Here is a 20,226-nt window from a genome sequence, read left to right as displayed (position 1 = left end):
CATCCTGGGAAGGGATGGGACTCAGAGAAACATTAACCACAACTCACAAAATCCAGTGTGATGGGACTATATTGTTATTCCAGGTAGGATAGCACCACTGTAGTCATCTTATCAGGTAGTCTCTTTGGATTCTGATCTCACACCTACATTTTCTTCCTAGTGCACAAAACAAAAGGGACTCAAGATTTCTGGCACCTAGCCTTATCTCTATGATCCAGCAATTATCTCTGTTGGCAAAGGCATCTGCATGGGGATCCGGGATCTACCTCTGTGACCCCTTTCCCCCAGGGCATAATCATAGGCCACTGAAATATTCCAGGTGTGTATCTTGGTTCACCGTAGAGAAAATGAGCACGTCACCAGTTTCCTTGGTAGAGAGACTACAGCAAAGATAACTGCTATGGGTGTTCTTGGTTCTCCAAAGAATAGTCTGTGTATTTTACCTACACCCCTGGATAATGAATCATCTGAGCTACTACCATGAGGAAGTATTTCTGATCTCTGACTCATGGCTTTAGAAATAAAGAGGGCATTGGAAATGATAGCAGGAATGATTAGGAACAAAGAAAGAAAATGCTGTGTTTGACAGCTTTTGAAGGCATCTGCCTGCCCATTATAGTAAACAGACTGCTCAGCGAGATGGACCTTTGGTTGAATCCAGGAAGACAGACCAATTCCTATGCTTTTGCTTAAGAGTGAACAGAAAAGCTGAGGATCAGGATTTCAACATTTCTGACTTGATTCTCTTGTGAGTGATATATTGCCTGCTCTTAAGCTCTGATGGTGGCCTTGTTGTGGAAAAAAGCCCAAGATGACCAGGAGCAGAGGGAACATAGGAAGCAGACCTATACTAAATCAAACCATTGGTCTGTCTTTCTTAGTATTGTCCACTCTGACTGGCAGCTCCTCTCCAGGGTTTAAGACCAGGAGTTTTTCCCAGCCATGTTTGGTTTTGCCAGGAATTGAATATGGGACCATAGCTCTACCACTGAGCTATGGTCCTTCTCTCCAAAAGGACCTCTTTTTTCCTCCCCTTTTCCTCAATGCTTAACACGTTTGCCCTAAATCCTTATTCCTCCCAGCAGTGCTATCTCAGGAGACAAACAACCCTGGAGAATATTCTAAGACAGATCAGTGCTGGTTAATGAAAAACAGTACATGGGAAATGGGAGGGAGACTTGAAGCCATAAAAGGTTTTCTTAAGTGGGCATCAGATGTTTGTGTATTGGGGCTGCAGGATCTTCTCAAGCTGCTGGAGATGGTGGGATCTTCATTTTGGGAGGAGGGCACTAGGCCATTGATGTATGTCTTGATGTTAGTGAGAAGAAGGTATTGAGAGATAATGCTCACAGAAAATAAGATATTTGGAGCTGAGTATGTTCAGTGTCCCAGGGGTTGTTTGGGCAATGTCACTGCATTCTTAGCTCTTGGCTGTGGTTGGGATGGCATATTGCTCTGAACCTGATAATGCTGACATGGGTTGTTAGGATGCGCTTGTAAAGAATATTTTCTTCATGAAAAAGCTCCCAGGTTCTTTCCTTGGCATCTCAAGGTAAGGATGGGGGTGGTGGTCCTATTTTAATTGCTGGTGAACCAATGCTGAGTGAACTAATGCCCTGACTTGGTATGGAACAGTTTCCTATGTCCCCATGTACCTAAACCTGCTGCATTGAGCATCCGAATTAGAACTTTTCCCAGCTTTCATTTTAACAAAATAACAATTGACCACCATACAATTACGGAATATAAACAGCTTCTAATTTAATGTACGTTTACTGGTAGTAACTGACAATAAATTATTTATCCATCAGATAATCCAAGCTTCTATCCTATCCACACTGCTTGGGAGTAGGTCCTATGGAATGTAATAGGATATATTTCTGTGTAGAGATGGAAAGGTTTGCAACAGTGCAAGACACTTGAATCAAATAATTACTTGCGTCCAGTGCTATTTTTCTAGAAAAAGAGGTGCCAAAACTCACCATGAACGCCTCCCTTGTTCTCTTATCATGGCAATGGCGCCCACTTGAGAGGTGCTAGAACTGAGTTCTGGTGAGCTCCCACTGGAAAAAGCCCTGCTTGCACCAGTCTCTTGATGTGTGTAAATCTTGAGTCATATATTCACTCTTTAGCTGGTTCAGTAGCAAATGTATTTTGATGATAGCTTCAGGGGCTAGTGAAACTGGTGGGCTGATATGGCTGATATGGGGTTGGGGGTTGGGGGGAAGATTGAGTTTTGAGTCTTCTGAGTTTTGAATCTTCCACTAATGAATAACTTGATGCTAGTGGATAGGGGAAATTAGCTATTATCATTCCCTGAACTTTAGGCTGAGTGTCATTTATTATATAGTCAGATGACACCAGCCATGCACAAGAGGGATGGGAGAGCAGATGTAGGCATGAAATTGTAGAAGAAGAAAGAAGCTCCACAATGTGGTGGGAGGGATGCCCTAAACAACCCAAAGAGCATTGATGGTGTACAATGGTCATGTAAGGAAACAATGGTGAGAGGGAAATGGAATGGTTTAGCTAGAATTCTAAGTACCGGCACATGGCAACATTTTGATTCAGGTCTCCCTTGCAAAAGGAACTTCTCATTATGAAGTTATGCCCAAAAAACCCCACAAAAAACACAACTCCTTGGAAATTGTGTTTGTAAGCATGAATGAAATTCTGCATATTTGTTTCCCCCCAAAGGACTACAGTGCATTGGGGATAATAATTCCACCTGCCCTTTTCTAATATTAGTCTCCTCATGGCTGGTTTGGCAGAAAAGACTTGACTGAATCTCCCTGATTTGCTTAGTAAATAATATTATCCATATAATCCAAGCAATATGTTGCAAGACTTTGAGGGTGCCCTGCCTAATTGAGTTTTTATTCTGTGTTATAATCCATTAAATAGATATGTTGTAATAATATGTCCCTGTGCAATGCAATAAAATGAATTAACTTTACTGAATATAATTATATGATGTTATTTTTGATTATAATACTTATAGATCACAATAGTGAGTTGTTCTGTGCTGTCTTTGAACAGTATGGAATAGATTGTCTAGAGGTGCCAATAGTAACTAACACCTTCTTGTCTCTCTCCCGCCCAGGCCCAGCCATCTCCATGAATGCTTCCAGTGTCCCTGAGTTTGTGCTCCTGGGTCTCTTCCATTCCCACTCCATCCAGCTCCTTCTCTTTGTCCTGGTCTTTGCCTGCTACACAGCAACCCTTGTGGGCAACCTCCTCATTGTGGTGACTGTACATGCAGAGCCCCGTCTCCTTCTGTCCCCCATGTACTTCTTCTTGTCTAATTTATCCATTCTTGATACTTCCTTGGCTTCTGTGGCTGTGCCTAAAATGCTGGCAGACCTGGTTAGCTATGGCCAGACCATTTCCTATGGAGGCTGCATGGCCCAAGTCTTCTTCCTTCACTTCTTTGGGGGTAGCGAGATGCTGCTTCTCACTCTCATGGCTTATGATCGTTATGTGGCTATCTGCCACCCACTAAGATATACAACTACAATGAACCGCCAACGTTGCATGAGACTTCTCACATCCTGCTGGATTGGAGGTCTTATCCATTCTGCCACCCAGCTCATCCTGGTCCTCCGACTCCCATTCTGTGGACCAAATGAACTGGACAATTTCTACTGTGATGTTCCGCAGGTGGTCAAATTGGCTTGCGTCAATACCTATGTCACTGAGATACTCATGGCAGCCAACAGTGGCCTCCTCTCCCTGGTTTGCTTCCTTATCTTACTAATCTCCTATGGTGTCATCCTGGTCAGCCTTCAAGGCCGATTCAAGGAGAGTAGAAGGAAGGCTCTGTCGACCTGCAGTTCTCACTTGACCGTAGTCAGCCTCTTTTTTGTGCCCTGCCTCTTTGTGTACCTTGTACCCTTCTCCAGCACCAATGTGGACAAAATGGCCTCCACATTCTACACTGTAGTCACCCCTGCACTCAACCCTATCATATATACTCTCAGGAATCAGGACATGAAGAAGGCTATGGGCCAGTTGAAAAACCAGTGTATTTTCTCCCATTGATCTGTGATGGGAGAAAGTTGAACTCTCTCCCCAAAACTTGTATCTGTTAATAACTCCCAGACCTCTCCTGCTTTCTTGATGGATGTGTGGTTGGTTGATAAGCTTTTCATAAAGCTCCAAGGGCCTTCTGGCGGTTCCCTTACTGCGAGAAGTGAGGTTACAGGGAACCAGGCAGAGGGCCTTCCTGGTAGTGGTAGGAATATTTTGTGTGCTGTAAGCCACCCAGAGTGGCTGGGGAAACCAAGCCAGATGGATGGGGTATGAAATATAGAATTATTATTATTATTATTATTATTATTATTATTATTATTATTAACCTGTGGCTTTCCAGATGTTGTTGGATATGTGCCCAACCAGTGTAGCCTATGGTCACTGTGATGGGAATTGTAGTCCAACAATATCCAGTACCACAGCTTAGCCATTATTACCTTATCGTATGAATGAAATGGTATTTGAATTGTTGATATGACAAAAATGTTGTGCATATATTCATGGTTTAAAAACATTATAAATGACATTATTTTATTTGTTTAATAAAGTTGTTTGTCTTCTTTGAAAAATTATATTGGTAAAGTTGTATTTTTCATTATATAACATTCAAAAGTAGAATTCAGGAAAAAGGCGCCAGAGTCGTGGAAACAAGCATTCATTACACTTATACCTAAAATTGAGTCTGAAAAGACAGAACTTAGAACTACAGACCCATATCCCTGCTAAATGTGGATTACAAAATTTTTGCTGACATTTTGGCTAAAAGGCTAAAAAAAGTATTAGGGGAAGTGATACACAAGGACCAAGCTGGCTTTCTCCCAGGCAGACATTTGTCTGATAATACGAGGAATATAATTAACATTTTGGAGAAGTTGCAAGAAGACATTAATACAAAAGTAGAATTCAGTTTGCATTCGAGCACCAGGCTCACTGATGAGCTAGGAACAGTGTAACTGCAATGGTCTGGAGCAAACAGACCTGAAATGTATTGTTGCACAATGTCCCAATCTCTGAGTGGAACCCTGGGTAACCCTTGCTCTGGTGATGCTCTGATATCCACATATTGCTGCAACCAGGCAACAATGCATTGTTGTATTAGGCTAAGAATCATTGGTCCAATTGCCTTGGAGCTATCTTATTCCAACAAGACGCAGGAGCATCTTTGGTCTTTCCCAGAGTTGATGAGTCTTGTTTTACAACAATGAGAAATTGAGCCTTTACAGTCATCAGCCCAGTCCTGTGGGACATCCTGCCAATAGAGATTCAGTCTTCTGTGCCAACTTTTTGATATTCCAGATAGCATAGCACCACAGTGAGTTTGTTGTTGCATAGTTATATTCATTGCATTAGGCAGTCTCTTTGGATTTTGGCCACCTTCCTAAATTTTCTGTGAAATACATGAGACAAAAGGGACTTGAGATTTTTGGCTCCTAGTGCTTCCTCTATGATTGATTCAGCAATAAACTCTTTTGGCAAAAGTCTCCGAAAGGGACCAGGGATCTGCCCCTTGCCCCCCAGAGTATAATCACAAGCTCCTGAAATATTATAGATGTGTTTCTACTCCCACTATAGAGAGAAACTGCAGGATACTTTGTTCCATAGTTAGAGAGACTGCTGGGTGTCCAGTACTGGAAGCAGAAAAAGGCAATGAATGGTTACATCTAGTTCTCCAAATTACAGTCTGGAGGTTTTCCCAGTAGCCCTGGGTGAGGAATACTCTGAGCTGCTACAATGAACAGGCTTTGCTGATCTCTAGAATAGAGGGAAAGAAAAATAGGGTTTAAAATGAAATGGTAGATTTGAACAAAGCTGAGAAACCCATTATGCTGTCCTTGAGCTTTTGAAGGCATCTGCCTGCCTATTGCTGTAAGAAGATTGGATGGTAGATTGACCTTTGTTCTTATGGTTGTGTTTGGCAAAGGTTGGGAATCTGGATTCCTGAATTCTGTTTTGATAGTCCACACTTAACGCTTGTGTAAGGTAATTCATTCCTTGCCTTCAAGCCTTGATGTTGGTCACGTTATAAAGAAATCATAGAAAACTAGTAATATTTTTTTCCTTTCCCCCTCCTATTTCCCTTTAGCGTTAACTTTTTTCTTCTGAATCTTTCTTCACCTTTGAAGTGCAATCTCTGGAGACCAACAACACAGAAGCGCACCCTAAAGCAGATCAATGCTGACTGAGAACAAGGTATGTGAGAAAAGTAGAATGTTGAATGAAAGAAAGATACCATCAAGGTGGCACCAGAGGTTGTTGTATTGGGGTTCCAATATCTTCTCAAGCGGCTGGATATGAGGTGAGGGCTTCATTGTGGGAGCACTAGGTCACTGAAGTATTGGATACATGAACTTAGTGAGACTACATATCTGCTTATTGCAAAAAAAGAGATTTGGATCTGAGTGTGCTCAGTAACCCAGATATGCAGCATTGCTCTGGCAGTGTCCTTGCATGCCTAAGTAACTGTATTAAGATGCCCCCCATGTATGAGATGCCCCCTATTTTGGGGGACTCAGATTTAAGAAAATACACCCTCAGCACTATCCATGTATAAGACACCCCCTAATTTTTGACATTATTTTTTAGGAAAAAACCTAGTCTTATACACGGAAAAATATGGTATATGTGTGGCTGTAAGGACACAGTCCAATGAAGTTCTAACTCTGAAATGTCTTATTTGTTGCATTCAGAGATGGTAAGAAGGGAGCTTCCTGGTCTCTGACCATAATAAACTGATTGATTGGTTATTTGAGCTTGAGAGGGAAAGACAGCAAGGCACATTGCATGGTACCAATGCACAATAGTTCTGCTGATGCATCCTGGTAGTTCTGCTGGTTTGTTTGCACCACACTGACCTGCCAGGCCCCTCTCCACTCTCCTCTCCCTCCCAGTAAGCTAGAGTGATTCTAGTGATGGAAAGTCAGGTAAGCGTTATCACCCCTTGCCATAAATTGCTACTGCTTGCATTGTTAGTTACACTAAAATGGGTTGATACTAGGCAGGGGTTGAAATTCAGGTGTAGAGTGCACATGTTGTATGTGAAAGTTTCCAGTTTCTATTCAAGGTATTACTTGGAAACACTCCTGTATGAAAGCACCTATATGAAAACCAGTCAGTGCTGGCGATATTGCAAATGGACTGACATGGCATGAAGCAATTGCCTGTGTGCATGAATCTACTGTATTAGTATCTGAATGAGACTCCCCCTCAACTTTTAAATTGGCAAAATAGTCACTGGCCATCCAAACAGTTGCAGAATATAAATAGACAGGTTTTTGTGTAATGTGTGTCAATACTGACAGTCTTCTTTCTCTTCTTCTTCTTTGGTGATCACTGGTAGCCGAGTAAGATTGTCTTTCATGAACACGGTTTTAAAAGTGAGTCTGAAAGTGACTGTGGAGGCCAATTCTGGATCCACACGTCCTTCCACAGTGTGGACATAGGTTTCCAGGCAGGAGTTGATCATGGTGAGGGTTTTCCAAGCGTGCCTTCCCCTTAGCATGTTTCTCCCTTTCGTCTTGAGTTTGAGTATAAGCTGCAGGTTTTTAAGCCTACAATCTGATCCAAACTTCCTGGGAGTACTGGACTCAATAGGACTTCTAAGTAGAAATGGATAGGAATACACACAGCAAGACACTTTGGTCAAATAATTTATTGCATTAATCTCTTGGTTCTCGTATTTGCTCTTTGTCTGGTGGCCAAGAGTAGCTCCTTGAGCAGCAAACAGGTTTTGATGATAGCTTCAGGGTCAAGTGAAGCACAGAAGACTAGGCACTATGGAGGCTGATAGTCCAAGCCATGATTGCATTTTTTTTTCAGGGTAAGATATAATTTGTGGGATTTGTGGGATCTCTACAGAGGCAAAAATGCTTTGTCAGTGTTATGCAGTGTTTGGTTTACATGAAAGCTGGCAATGTTAACATGGCTCTGATACTCAGTTCTGGTACTCTTTTGAGTGCATTCACTAGAGATGTTGAGCAAAATTAATAAAATAGTTTGAACAGAAGAAAGACTTAAACACCCATTTCTCTAAACGTATGCCTGAAAACACACTGAATATGAACTAAGACATGATTAGGTTTGTCAGGGAAAGAGAAGGGTGGCTGAAAGCATGGTGAAGGTGTTACTTGCTTTAGGGTGAGAAGGGAAGATTATCAGAACACAGAAAGGGGTTGGGTCCATGTGATTTCTTTCCTTTCCTTAAAAAAAAACTTTATTGCTGGTGTGGCAGGAAAGACTACAATGAATCTTCCTAACAATATGTTCCATAAAGTCATGCATTGTGGAACTTTGAGGATCCACTGCCTAGTTGAGTTAGTATTCTGCGTTCTATGCTAATAATTTAAACTAAGATATTGCAATAAAAACATGCTTTATCACTGTGTAATGTGATAAATATATTAAGTCTATTGAATATCATTACCTGAGGTTAATCTTTCTTGTCATACTTATACGTAAATCCCAACAATAGGGTATTCTGTGATGTCTTTGAACAGTGAGAAAAAGATGGACAAGAACTACTGGCTCTTAACATGTCTTTGTCTCTTCTCTCTTCAGATCCAGCCACCTCTATGAATACTTCCAGTGTCATTGAGTTTGTCTTCCTAGGTCTCTCCCGCTCCCACTCCATCCAACTCCTTCTCTTTGTCCTGGTCTCAGTCTCCTACACAGCAATTCTATTGGGCAATCTCCTCATTGTGGTGACTGTGCATGCAGATTCCCATCTCCTCCAGACCCCCATGTACTTCTTCCTGGCTAACTTATCCATCATTGATACTTCTGTGGGCTCTGTGGTTATCCCCAAGATGTTGGCAGGCCGAGCAAATTACGGCCAGACAATCTCATTCGGTGGTTGTATGGCCCAGGTCTTCTTCCTCCACTTCTTTGGGGGTACCGAGATGCTCCTCCTCACCGTTATGGCCTACGATCGCTATGTGGCCATCTGCCACCCACTGACATACACAACCAGAATGAATCGCCCACGTTGCAGGAGGCTCCTGGCATCCTGTTGGGTTGGAGGCCTCATCCACACCGGAACCCAGCTGGTGCTGGTTCTTCGACTCCCATTCTGTGGACCAAATAAACTGGACAATTTCTTTTGTGATGTCCCACAGGTGGTCAGATTGGCTTGTGCTGATACTTACAGCACTGAGATACTCATGGCAGCCAACAGTGGCCTCCTCTCCTTGGTTTGCTTCCTTATCTTGCTAGTCTCCTATGGTGTCATCCTTGTCAGCCTTCAAGGCCACTTCAAGGAGAGTGGAGGGAAGGCTTTGTCCACCTGCAGCTCTCACTTGACCGTGGTCAGCCTCTTTTTTGTGCCCTGCCTCTTTGTGTACCTTGTACCCTTCTCCAGTTCTGGTGTGGACAAAATGGCTTCCATATTCTACACCGTAGTCACCCCTGCACTCAACCCTATGATATATACTCTGAGGAACAGGGAAATGAAGGAGGCTATGGTTCGGTTGAAGAATCACTGCATCTTCTTCCGTTCTTGCGTCCATGGACAAAAATGAGTTCTCCCCCAAAATATTATACCTACTACAGTCTCACATTCGTCTCCTGATTTATGAATGGCTTTGTCACTGAAGCAAATGGAAAACTAGCTCTCTGTATAATTAGAGGTCTTTGGCGGTGCCTATTCTATGGCTAGTGTCCCAGGAGCTGCTGTGCAAAGCCCACATATGCACAGATAGAAAGAAATGTTCTCCTTGAATCCATGTGGTTGTAGTGGTTAGATCTGAATTTTGAAGTGAACGTAAATGTTGGTTCCTTCCACAATTTTATCTTGCCTACCACAAAGTACAGGCAACGCTTAAACCACTGATGGTTCATTTGTTGCTCTGCATATGTTGTTGGGTGCTAACTACCACCAACTGTGGCCAGCATGACCAATGGTCAGGATTGAAAGGAGTTGTAGACCAACAAGATTTGGAGGGTGGAGGTTAGCCACCCCTGCCTAAATGTTTAGATAAAATTAACATTGAACTGTTGGTATACAAAATAGGTTGACAATATTTAAGTAACTATTTTATTTTATTTTTAAAGCAATGGCTTTCTTTGAATGAGACAAAATCACATGGACCCAGTCTGCTGTATTGTCAGAAATGAACACATCTCAAAAACTCAGTCACCTCTCTGGCACAGATATAGGGAAATGTGTTGTCTGTCAGTCAATATCCCTGCTTTTCAGGATCTCCCATTTGGATATTACTTGGAATTTAGGGAGACTGTGTTTGTGCTATCATAAAGTGATACAAGTCATGAGTTCATCAGGCCTTTTCAGGCTTTACATCAGGTTATCCACCCACCCACTGGGTGCAATGGTGGGGAGAGGGGAAGCTTCCTTTCTGCATCATTGCGACCAATCAGGGTTACACTGCTGTTTACAATAGCAGTGTAATGTGGCCCTTGGGTTGTAATAGTTTTCAACCCAAGGGCCACATCCCCTTTTTGGGAGCTGCACACTTGCACTCCATGGCAAGACTTTCCTCCATATCCTGCTGAGGACATGCATTTCTTAGCAGCAGCTCATTGGCGCTGAATATGTGGATGGAGATGGGGCTATGGGCATCCATTGGTATGATGTCTCACATTGATAATGACACAATGTGATTGGATTACAGATTTGGGGACACCTGCATTATTGAATACCCATCCAATTATTATTAATGCACACTTTGTTAACTTCCATGACTGCCTCTTGACATCTGGGTCCCCAAATCTGCATATTACCCCAACTAGTCAATGCTAGGATTGAGATAAGGGACCATTGGCTAACTTGCCATGGAGAGACCATCTTCCAACATTCACCTCATTTCCCACAGTTTCACACCCTTGTTGTTGTTGTGGTTGTGGTTGTTTAGTCATTTAGTCATGTCTGACTCTTCGTGACCTCATGGACCAGAGCATGCCAGACACTTCTGTCTTCCACTGCCTCCTGCAGTTTGGTCAAACTCATGTTGGTAGCTTCAAGAACCCTGTCCAACCATCTCATCCTCTGTCGCCCCCTTCTCCTTGTGCCCTTGTACAAAGGGCAGTAATGATTGTAAATGAGGGGCATGCCTGGCAGAGAAATCTGGTCAGAAAATAGGCCCCCTAAACATTAAAAAGTTTTCCGTTTACAACTTGAATGGGTATACCTTAGTGCACTCCTTGGGATGGGATGGGATTGGAGTTGGACTCATAATTCTAAAACAGACCCCAAGACACCCAGTGTAACAGAAAAGCACTGATATTCTTCCTATAATTCCAAGTAAAATACAGTTGTAAGTTTTGTGGGCAAGGGGAAGCAGGTTAGGCTATATGATGCCCGAGTGCCTTCTAATTCCTGGATCTAATCCCTGGATCCAGTGTTAAAATCTAATGAAGGATCTCCTTGTTGAATTAGCCAGGCAAGGGCACCAAGTACGGGCCATTAGTATAATAAAAGAAGCTGCTCCATGCTAGAGGGCAACTGGGTGGGTCCCCCTCCCTCACCTGACTGCTAATGAGAAACAAGATGCCAGAGTGCTGTGAGACAGTTGGTTTAGAAGCAGGCAGCAACTGGAGAGACAGAGCCATAGAATTGTAGGGTTTGAAAGGACTACAAAGGCAATCTAGTCCAACCCCCTGCAAAGCAGGAATCTTTTCTCAACATGGGGCTTCAACCCACAACCCTGGGTTTAAGTCTCATGCTCTACTGAATGAGGGCCTTCTCGGTGGTGGTGCCCACCATGTGGAATGCCGTCCAATTAGATGTCAAGGAAATAAATAGCTATCTGACTTTTAGAAGACATCTGAAGGCACCCCTGTTTTAATGTTCAATGTTTGATGTTTTATTCTGTTTAATATTCTGTTGGGAGCCACCAGGAGTGGGCAGGTTATAAATATTATAAATATAATTATTATTATCATGAGCTACTATTTTTGATTTCTGCTTGAATCCAAGGTTGTGACGAGGGAAGAAGCAAGACCTTTGAGGTGGTGAGCACCTCCATTGTAGGCTCAGGTTGTATATATGGGTAAATAAATCATATATAACACAAAGTCTGTGGTCTCTGCTATTCCTTATTCCAAGAAAACTGATCCCTGGATAGACACCTGGAACCCCTAGTATCTTGGAGATTGGTGTGCTATGCAACAGTGTGATGGCTGTGACTTTGTGGTTGTTCCATTGTTACAATCATATTAACTGGACTTTCTGGATTTTGAGCACATATGTACATTTTCTTTCTCATGCAGGAGACAAAAGGGACGAGAGTTCTGGCTCCTGGCGCAGCATCTATGAATCAACAATTATCTCTTTTGGCAAAAGTATATTAATCAGGATACTGGGATTTGCCTTTGTGACCCCTTTCCCCCCAGGATGCAATCATGGGTTGCTGAAATATCTTAGATATATTCTTGGCTCACCATTGAGAGAAGGAGAAGGACTCGTTCCCTTGCCAGATCCTGCTGGATCTTCTGGAATTGGAAGCAGAGCAAAGTAATTTATTTATGGCTACTGATGTTTTTCCAAAGTACCTCTAACCTTGGATTAGAAATAGACTGAGCCAATAGCATGGACAGCACTGCTGATCTCTCACCCTGAGCTCTTGAAAGAGAATAGGGTTTCCTGAAGTGATGGTAGGTGTAGAGAAAGATGAGAAACACATGGTGCTGTGCTTGAGAGATTTTGAGCCTATTGGTGGGCTAGATGCACATTGGGTCTAAGCATAAGTGGTCTTATGTTTGTACTTAAGAGTGAAAGGAAAAGCTGGGCATCAGGATTTCTGAGTTCTATCTAAACCTTTCCTACTTGATGCTGTTGTGAGTTCTTCAATGCTTGCTCTTAAGCCCTGGTGGTGCTCTTGTTACAACAGAGATCTGAGAAGACTTTCCAAATTTCTTTATCACTTTTCCATCTCTTTCCTTTTGTGCTTAACACTTTCCCCCGAATCTTTCTTTATCCTTGCAGTGCCATCTTGGGAGAACAGTGACCCCAGGGGATATATTAAGACAGATCAATGCTGGTTGAAAATAAGGTATGCGAGAAACAGAGCAGAGTGTTGAATCCACGAATGGTAAGTAGGCATCAGAGATAGGTGTCATGGAAATCCAGGTTTTTCTCAAGTTGCTAAATATGAGGTGGGCTCATTATTGCAGAGACACTAACTCATTGATATATGTCTTGCTTTTAATGAGAAGAAGCTATTGAGTGAAGTCAGTGTAGATGCTAAAAAGGGGGTGAAATCATTTGGATCTGAGTATATTCCATGTCCCAACCATGCTTAATTGCTTTGACAGTGTCATTGCATCTCTGGTTCTAGTTGTTATTGTTGTTGTTGTTGTTGTGGGAGCCTATTCCTCTCAATCTGATAATATGGGAAAGTGTTCCTAGTTGCATTGTTAGTTACACTGAAATGGATTTATAGTTGGGAGGGGCTGTAACTTAATGGTACATAGGAAGTTGCCTTTTACCAAGTCAGTCTCTTGTTCCATCCAGCTCAGTATTGTCTACATGGACAGGCTGTGTCTCTGCGGGGTTTCAGACCAGGTTTCTTTGCTAGCCCTACTTCGAGATGCCAGGGATTGAATATGGAGCTTCTGCATACAAAACAGATCCTCTAACACTGTGCTATGGCCCATGCTTTAAACATCCTTTGCATAAGAAAAGGTTTAAGGTGCCGTCCCCCAGCATCTCAAAGTGGGGCTGGGGAAAATAAATCCTACCTGGAGCCTGGGTGAGTCACTGCCTGTTAGTATTGATAACACTGGCCTGGACGGGCCAATGGTCTGGCTTGGTATGTAGTGGTTTCTTTACTACTAAGTATGTTTGTCGTCCGAATGAGTACTACCTAATATTCTGAAGAAGTGTGCATGCACACGAAAGCTTATACATACCTTGGGTTACATACGCTGCAGGTTACCTTGGGTTCCATACGCTGCAGGTTACATACGCTGCAGGTTACAGACTCCGCTAACCCAGAAATAGTGCTTCAGGTTAAGAACTTTGCTTCAGGATGAGAACAGAAATTGTGCTCCGGCGGTGCGGTGGCAGGGGGAGGCCCCATTAGCTAAAGTGGTGCTTCAGGTTAAGAACAGTTTCAGGTTAAGAATGGACTTCCGGAACAAATTAAGTACTTAACCCGGGGTACCACTGTATGAAGAACAAACTTAGTTGATCTCTAAGGTGCTACTGGACAATTTAAAATATATATATATATATATATATATATATATATATATATATATATATATATATATATATATTGACTGTATCAGACCAACACGGCTACCTACCTGAATCTACCCAATGAGACTTACTTTTGCATAGAGATGGCAAAGATTGCCCAGGACCTCCATACACACTGCCCTGGCTTGTGCCCAGGTCACATCAGTGCTGCTAACTCAGTGGCTTGATTCACCCCCAGAGGCACACTCCATTCTTTCTGGAGACAGACAGATGCTAAGCACTGTTAAGACATTCATGCATTGTCTACACCTTTGCTTTTTAAATTTAAAGCAAATTGTGGCAAATACAAACCGATCTGCTTGTAGACTATGGAAGAGTCAGCCTCTGGAAGAACTGAATCATACAGATATCTGCATCTTTCTTTCTCTCCAGAATATCTGCAATGCACTGAGGAATGCATCTGTTTCTTGGGGTGAGGTGGGGTAATAGTTTCCTTATTACTAGTTTGGCACAAAAGATTTGAATGAATATTTCTGACTGAATCTTTAATTATGTTCCATAATCCAATTCATATCTTGTGAAAGTTTGAGAATCCACTGGATAGTTAAGTTGGTACTCTTGGTTCTATTCTAACGAATCACTGAAAGATTAAACAAAGATAATTATGTAAACAAAAATAAGCAGTTGATTTAATATTGCTTTTGTACAGTGTGATAACATGTCCTGCTAATAATATTGCTTGGATATATTAAATATATGCTCTCTTATGAAGATTAAGAGATCTCCTTTTTAAAAAAAGCATTTTTTTAATTAACAAAAGGAAAACTTGGACACATCAAGAACGTAGTGTGGGAAACCAATTTCCTTTGGAAAAATTGTATTCATTTTGTCTTTGTGGCTGAGTTGGTAAAATTTGGAAGATCAATAAAAATGATTTGGCAAAAAAATGCATCAATACAATTTCTGTTGTTTTTTAATTACAGGGAGATCCCTCCTCCACAGTTCACAAATATTTTATTATTGGTGAGAAAAGAGAATTGTGAATAATGAATGGATATTATAAAGATGTACATTTGCATATATGTAACTCTCTCTCTCTCTCTTTCTATCACTTGATGGGTGAAAATATTTTTAAAAAACAATTAAAGTCCTCAGGATCTTCTTACATTCCTAATATTTTATATTTAGAATGATTTAGAACTACATCAAACAACAGAAAAATATTCAAATAATTGACAATGATTATAATTGGAACATCACAATGTATGCTTCTAAAATATAAAGTCAATATCATATTAAAAAGTTTAAAAGATGATATAACTTAACTGAATCTTATCTAAGGTTGCAATTACTAGTGTTGTAGTAGTAGTAGTAGCAGCAGTAGCAGTAGCTGACATATGAAAATATCACAATAGTTGGTTTTTCTCTTTGTCTTTGAATAGTAGAATAGGTTGATGAAAATTGTTCATGGTAACACCCATTGTATCTCTCTCCTATTCAGGTCCATCCATCTCCATGAACATCTCCTGTGTCACTGAGTTTGTCTTCCTGGGTCTCTCCAATTCCCGTTCCATCCAGATATTTCTCTTTGTCCTGGTTTTCGCCTGTTACACTGTAATCCTATTGGGCAACCTCCTCATTGTGGTGACTGTACATGCGGAGCCCCGCCTCCTCCAGTCCCCCATGTACTTCTTCCTGTCTTGTTTATCCATTCTTGATATTTCTGTGGGTTCTGTGGTTGTCCCCAAGATGGTAGCAGACCTGGCCAGTTCTGGCCAGACGATCTCATTTGGTGGCTGTATGACACAGATCTTCTTCCTTCACTTCTCTGGGGGCAGTGAAATGTTCCTCCTCACCCTCATGGCCTATGATCGCTATGTGGCCATCTGCCACCCACTGACATACACCACCAGAATGAACCGCCCACGTTGCACTAGGCTCCTCTTACTCTGTTTGGCTGGAGGCATCATCCACTCTGCCACTCAGTTTATCCTGGTTGTCCAACTCCCATTCTGTGGACCAAATGAACTTGACAATTTTTACTGTGATGTTCCACAGGTGGTGAGACTGGCGTGTGCCAATACCTACGTCACAGAGACACTCATGGCAGCCAACAGTGGCCTCCTCTCCCTGGTTTGCTTCCTTATTTTACTACTTTCATATGGTGTCATTCTGGCCACCCTTCGAGGCCACTTCAAGGAGAGTGGATGGAAGGCTCTGTCTACCTGTAGCTCTCACTTGACTGTAGTCAGCCTCATTTTTGTGCCCTGCCTCTTTGTATATCTTGTACCCTTCTCCAGCTCCAGTGTGGACAAAATGGCTTCCTTATTCTTCACCATTGTCACCCCTGCACTGAATCCTATCATATATACACTAAGAAACAGAGAAATGAAGGAGGCTATGGGGCGGTGGAAAAAAACACTGCATTTTCTTCCATTCTTGTGTAAAAGTAGGTAATGTACAAGTAGTTCTTCCCAGGAGTATTTAGTCAGCTGTAAGAGTGCCTCAGACTTTTCCTGCTTTCTGAATAGCCATGTGACTGAAGTCTACTAATAGTTTTCCATAGCCATGTTATGGGGTGAAATTTTAAAAGATGTCATCCTAGAATTTCCTATTTGAAAGAGAAAGTAGGAGGGAAGAATGCATTCTTGAGCCAAGTGGAAGAGAACGCATATGTCAAAGCAGTTTGAATATTGTATAAGGACCTATGAGGTCTGTCTCCCTTCCATGTCCTCAAAGGGGAGCCCTGTATTGTAAGGCAAACCAGTTTTGAATCAGCAGGGACTTTCAAAAGAATTTTGTGGAGAATGGAGTTGGGACCATTGAGGTAATTGAAGTTTAAAAGTGTGTGGCTGTGTGTGTGTGTGTGTGTGTGTGTCAGCATTTTCTCAGGCATGTACAAAACACTGGATGTGTGTGAAATGCAGTAGATTGTCTCTTTCCAGGGTCGCCTGCCATCTTTGCTTCAAAGAACAATTCTTAAAGCACTCATTGCTTATTAAGAAGAAAATGTACAATGTATTTCTTAGCAGAACTTCATATTGAGCAGGCGTGCCAACTGGAATAAAATATTGATCAATCACAAGATGTGGTGCATGCACACCATTTGAATGGCAATGCCCATCAACCTTTTTGTGGGAGGGGCAGCCCCTGCAAATATTTTACTGAGGGGGCCAAGGGAGTTGGCTTCTGTGTTTTTGAAAAATTATTTAAACAAGTAGAATCCGCAACAAAACAATAGTATTGAATGCTGATGATTAGGTACACAATTTCATTTATCTCCCTCCCCCCCTTCAAGTTTCCATCCATTGCCATCGAGTACCCAGAATTTACTTTGGAACATTTCCACCTTTAGGATTTTTTCTTCTTCTCCTGCAAATTTCCCCCTCATCCCTGCTATACATCCCTCTTGAGTGTGGCCCTGAAGGGTTTTTGTATTGTTTTGTTTACAATCAATTATATATATGCGGCTACATAATGAATGACACCCAGAGCCTCAGAATCAGAATTAGAGGGAATGATAGTAGCCCAAGATCCCTATCTATTGGGGTAAAAGCAGACATTAGTCAAATCAGAGCCTTGGAAAGGGTCAGGCGCAAGGGAATCATGCATGGGAAAGTGCTATAAATTGTCTTTGTAACCTATGCCCTGGGTCCACAATCTGCAAATAATTCCTTGGGACTATTTTATGCTTTCTGCAGACTGCAATAAATCTTATCTCTTTCCACAATGCTTGAAAGTGTTTATTTGGCTAAAAGAACCAGCGTATCTCCATACGTCCTTTGCAGGGTAACATTTTTATAAAAGCTGCATTTCCAGATTTGGGGTATGTCAAAAATGAATCACTTCATCTCCTCTAATGTTTTGTGGGCAGCTAGCCTGAAATGTGTGAAGAGCTGCACTTCTGGAATTACCACTGAGGGATGCGGGTGGCGCTGTGGGTTAAACCACAGAGCCTAGGACTTGCCAATCAGAAGGTTGGCGGTTCGGATCCCCGCAACGGGGTGAGCTCCTGCCAACCTAGCAGTTCAAAAGCATATCAAAGTGCAAGTAGATACCGCTCCAGCGGGAAGGTAAACGGCGTTTCCGTGCACTGCTCTGGTTCGCCAGAAGTAGCTTAGTCATGCTGGCCACATGACCCAGAAGCTGTATGCTGGCTCCCTCGGCCAGTAAAGTGAGATGAGCACCGCAACCCCAGAGTCGGCTACGACTGGACCTAATGGTCAGGGGTTCCTTTACCTTTACCTTACATTTATTGTTGCTTTCATTTGATGGATAAGTGGTCTCGTTAGATAGTAAAATTCATTTTAAACTGCTATTTTAGGGGTTGTTTTTAAAGTCTGGTACAGATTCATCTGTTTTGCATTACTTTCTATGGGAAAGTGTGCCTTGGTTTTGGAAGGCTTTGGTTTTGAAATGGACTTCCAGAACGGATTAGGTTTGAGAACCAAGGTACCAATGTATTAATTTTGTAAAAAGCTCTTATTGCGATTTATATGGAAATCGTACAATTTGGTTATTCACTTTTGGGTGTTTTGTTTATTGCTTATGATTATTTTTATTATGTTGTCATTACAACTAATTCTTCATGTGGTAAGCCAAACATCATGGTTTGAACTGGGAAAGGTGGGATACAAATGTATATATGTATGAGTGCATTTGCTTCACTAAGGAGCTGCAATAGGTTAGTGAAAAATTCATTTGTGTGTGTGAGTTTGTGTTTGTTGGCATGCTTTATTCCATTGTAAACAGACAGATCTTTGCAACTTTTCCACAGGAGAAGCTTGTGCAGAGGGCTCATTGGAACTTGAGAAACTAAACCCTTCTCCTTGTTATGCTGTTATTCTGTGTCCAGCCTTTTGTTTGTTGGTAGGTTTTGTCGCCAGCCTATTGAGTGAGATGAGCGCTAACCCCAGAGTCGTCTGCGACTGGACCTAACGGTCAGGGGTACCTTTACCTGTACCTTTTTTTTCGCAGTGGTTTGTCCATTCAGACGTGCAGCTTTCTCCATCCCCTGGCAACTTGCCATGTTACAGCACAGAATAACTTTTGCATTTTAATTCTGCTGGTTGCAAAAAGTATATATAAAAAAATGAGAATGTCTTTGTTATCATCATTAGTGCCTATTATAATCTTCATTATTGTTATTGTATAGAATCACAGAATTGTAGAGTTAGAAGGGACCCAAGGGTTCATCTAGTCCAACCCCCTGCAATGCAGGGATCTCAGCTAAAGCATCCATGGCAGATGGCCATCCAACCTCTGCTTAAAAACCTCCAAGGAAGGAGATTCCAATACCTTCTCAAGGTCTCTGTTCCACTGTTAAACAGCTCTTACTCTCAGGAAGTTTTTCCTTAGAGTCTCCTTTCGCATAAGGGGGCATGGCTTGCCATGCAAAGGTCTTCTACAGACGTCCTCTTGAGAGTTTGCTGGTGAGAAAGCCAATGGGTATCTGGCTTCCCTAGCAGGATTGTCCCAGTTTGAGGGGTGCTAGGGGTTTTTCTCTACTGGTGCTGCTGGGCCCATCACTTGCCTTGGAAACCCGCATTGGCAAAAGAGCCTCGTAATGTCATGGGGTTTTTGTCTCTCTCCAAAGAACACCACCTGAGCAACGCTCACAGCTACCTTTTTAATTTGAGCTGGTGTGAGAGCTTGTTTATAATGTGGTGCTTAGAACAGGGATGGGGTCCATTTTCCACACAGAGAACCACATCTCCCCATGAGCAGCCCTCCAGGGACCATCTTTGAGTAATGGGAGATGTGGTTCTCTGCGTGAGATTCTCATAGATTCCAACTCTCATCAGCCCAGGCCAGGATGGCCAGTGGTTGAGGATGATGGGAATTGGAGTCCTTTGGATCACATCTGTGGATGTTATAAGTAGTTCAAACCTTTTTCTCTGCCGAATGGGCTGAATGCAGCTCTATTGCTGCTATTACTGGTGCCTATTAAGACCCTTTCTGCAGAACTCAATATTTTAGTATGGCAACACTTACACTTACCCACTGAGTTGCAGGACATCTTTGGGAGAAGAAAAGGCTAA

General features: G+C 42.2%; 3 protein-coding genes across 3 annotated transcripts in view; all 3 read left to right on the top strand.

Moving 5' to 3' along the window:
- Positions 1 to 20,226, top strand: part of LOC310691388 (vomeronasal type-2 receptor 26-like) — a 252,293-nt gene that overhangs the window by 55,869 nt on the left and 176,198 nt on the right. The gene's annotated exons all lie outside the window — the stretch shown is intronic.
- LOC310691439 (olfactory receptor 4Q3-like) lies at positions 3,118 to 4,041 on the top strand (the record flags this gene model as incomplete). Its single annotated transcript, XM_083471231.1, has 1 exon — positions 3,118 to 4,041. The coding sequence occupies one exon, from the start codon at positions 3,118 to 3,120 to the stop codon at positions 4,039 to 4,041; it is 924 nt and encodes a 307-aa protein (XP_083327357.1).
- Positions 8,601 to 16,642, top strand: LOC310692486 (uncharacterized protein; the record flags this gene model as incomplete). The annotated part of the gene is made up of 3 exons (XM_083473432.1): positions 8,601 to 9,519; positions 12,253 to 12,324; positions 15,687 to 16,642. 3 exons carry the CDS (start codon positions 8,601 to 8,603, stop codon positions 16,640 to 16,642), a joined length of 1,947 nt encoding a protein of 648 aa, XP_083329558.1.

This window comes from Podarcis liolepis (genome assembly GCF_965112155.1).
Source record: "Podarcis liolepis genome assembly, chromosome: 13".
In the NCBI taxonomy this organism is placed as follows: Eukaryota; Metazoa; Chordata; class Lepidosauria; order Squamata; family Lacertidae; genus Podarcis; species Podarcis liolepis.
This window is presented reverse-complemented; position numbering and strand designations above follow the sequence as displayed.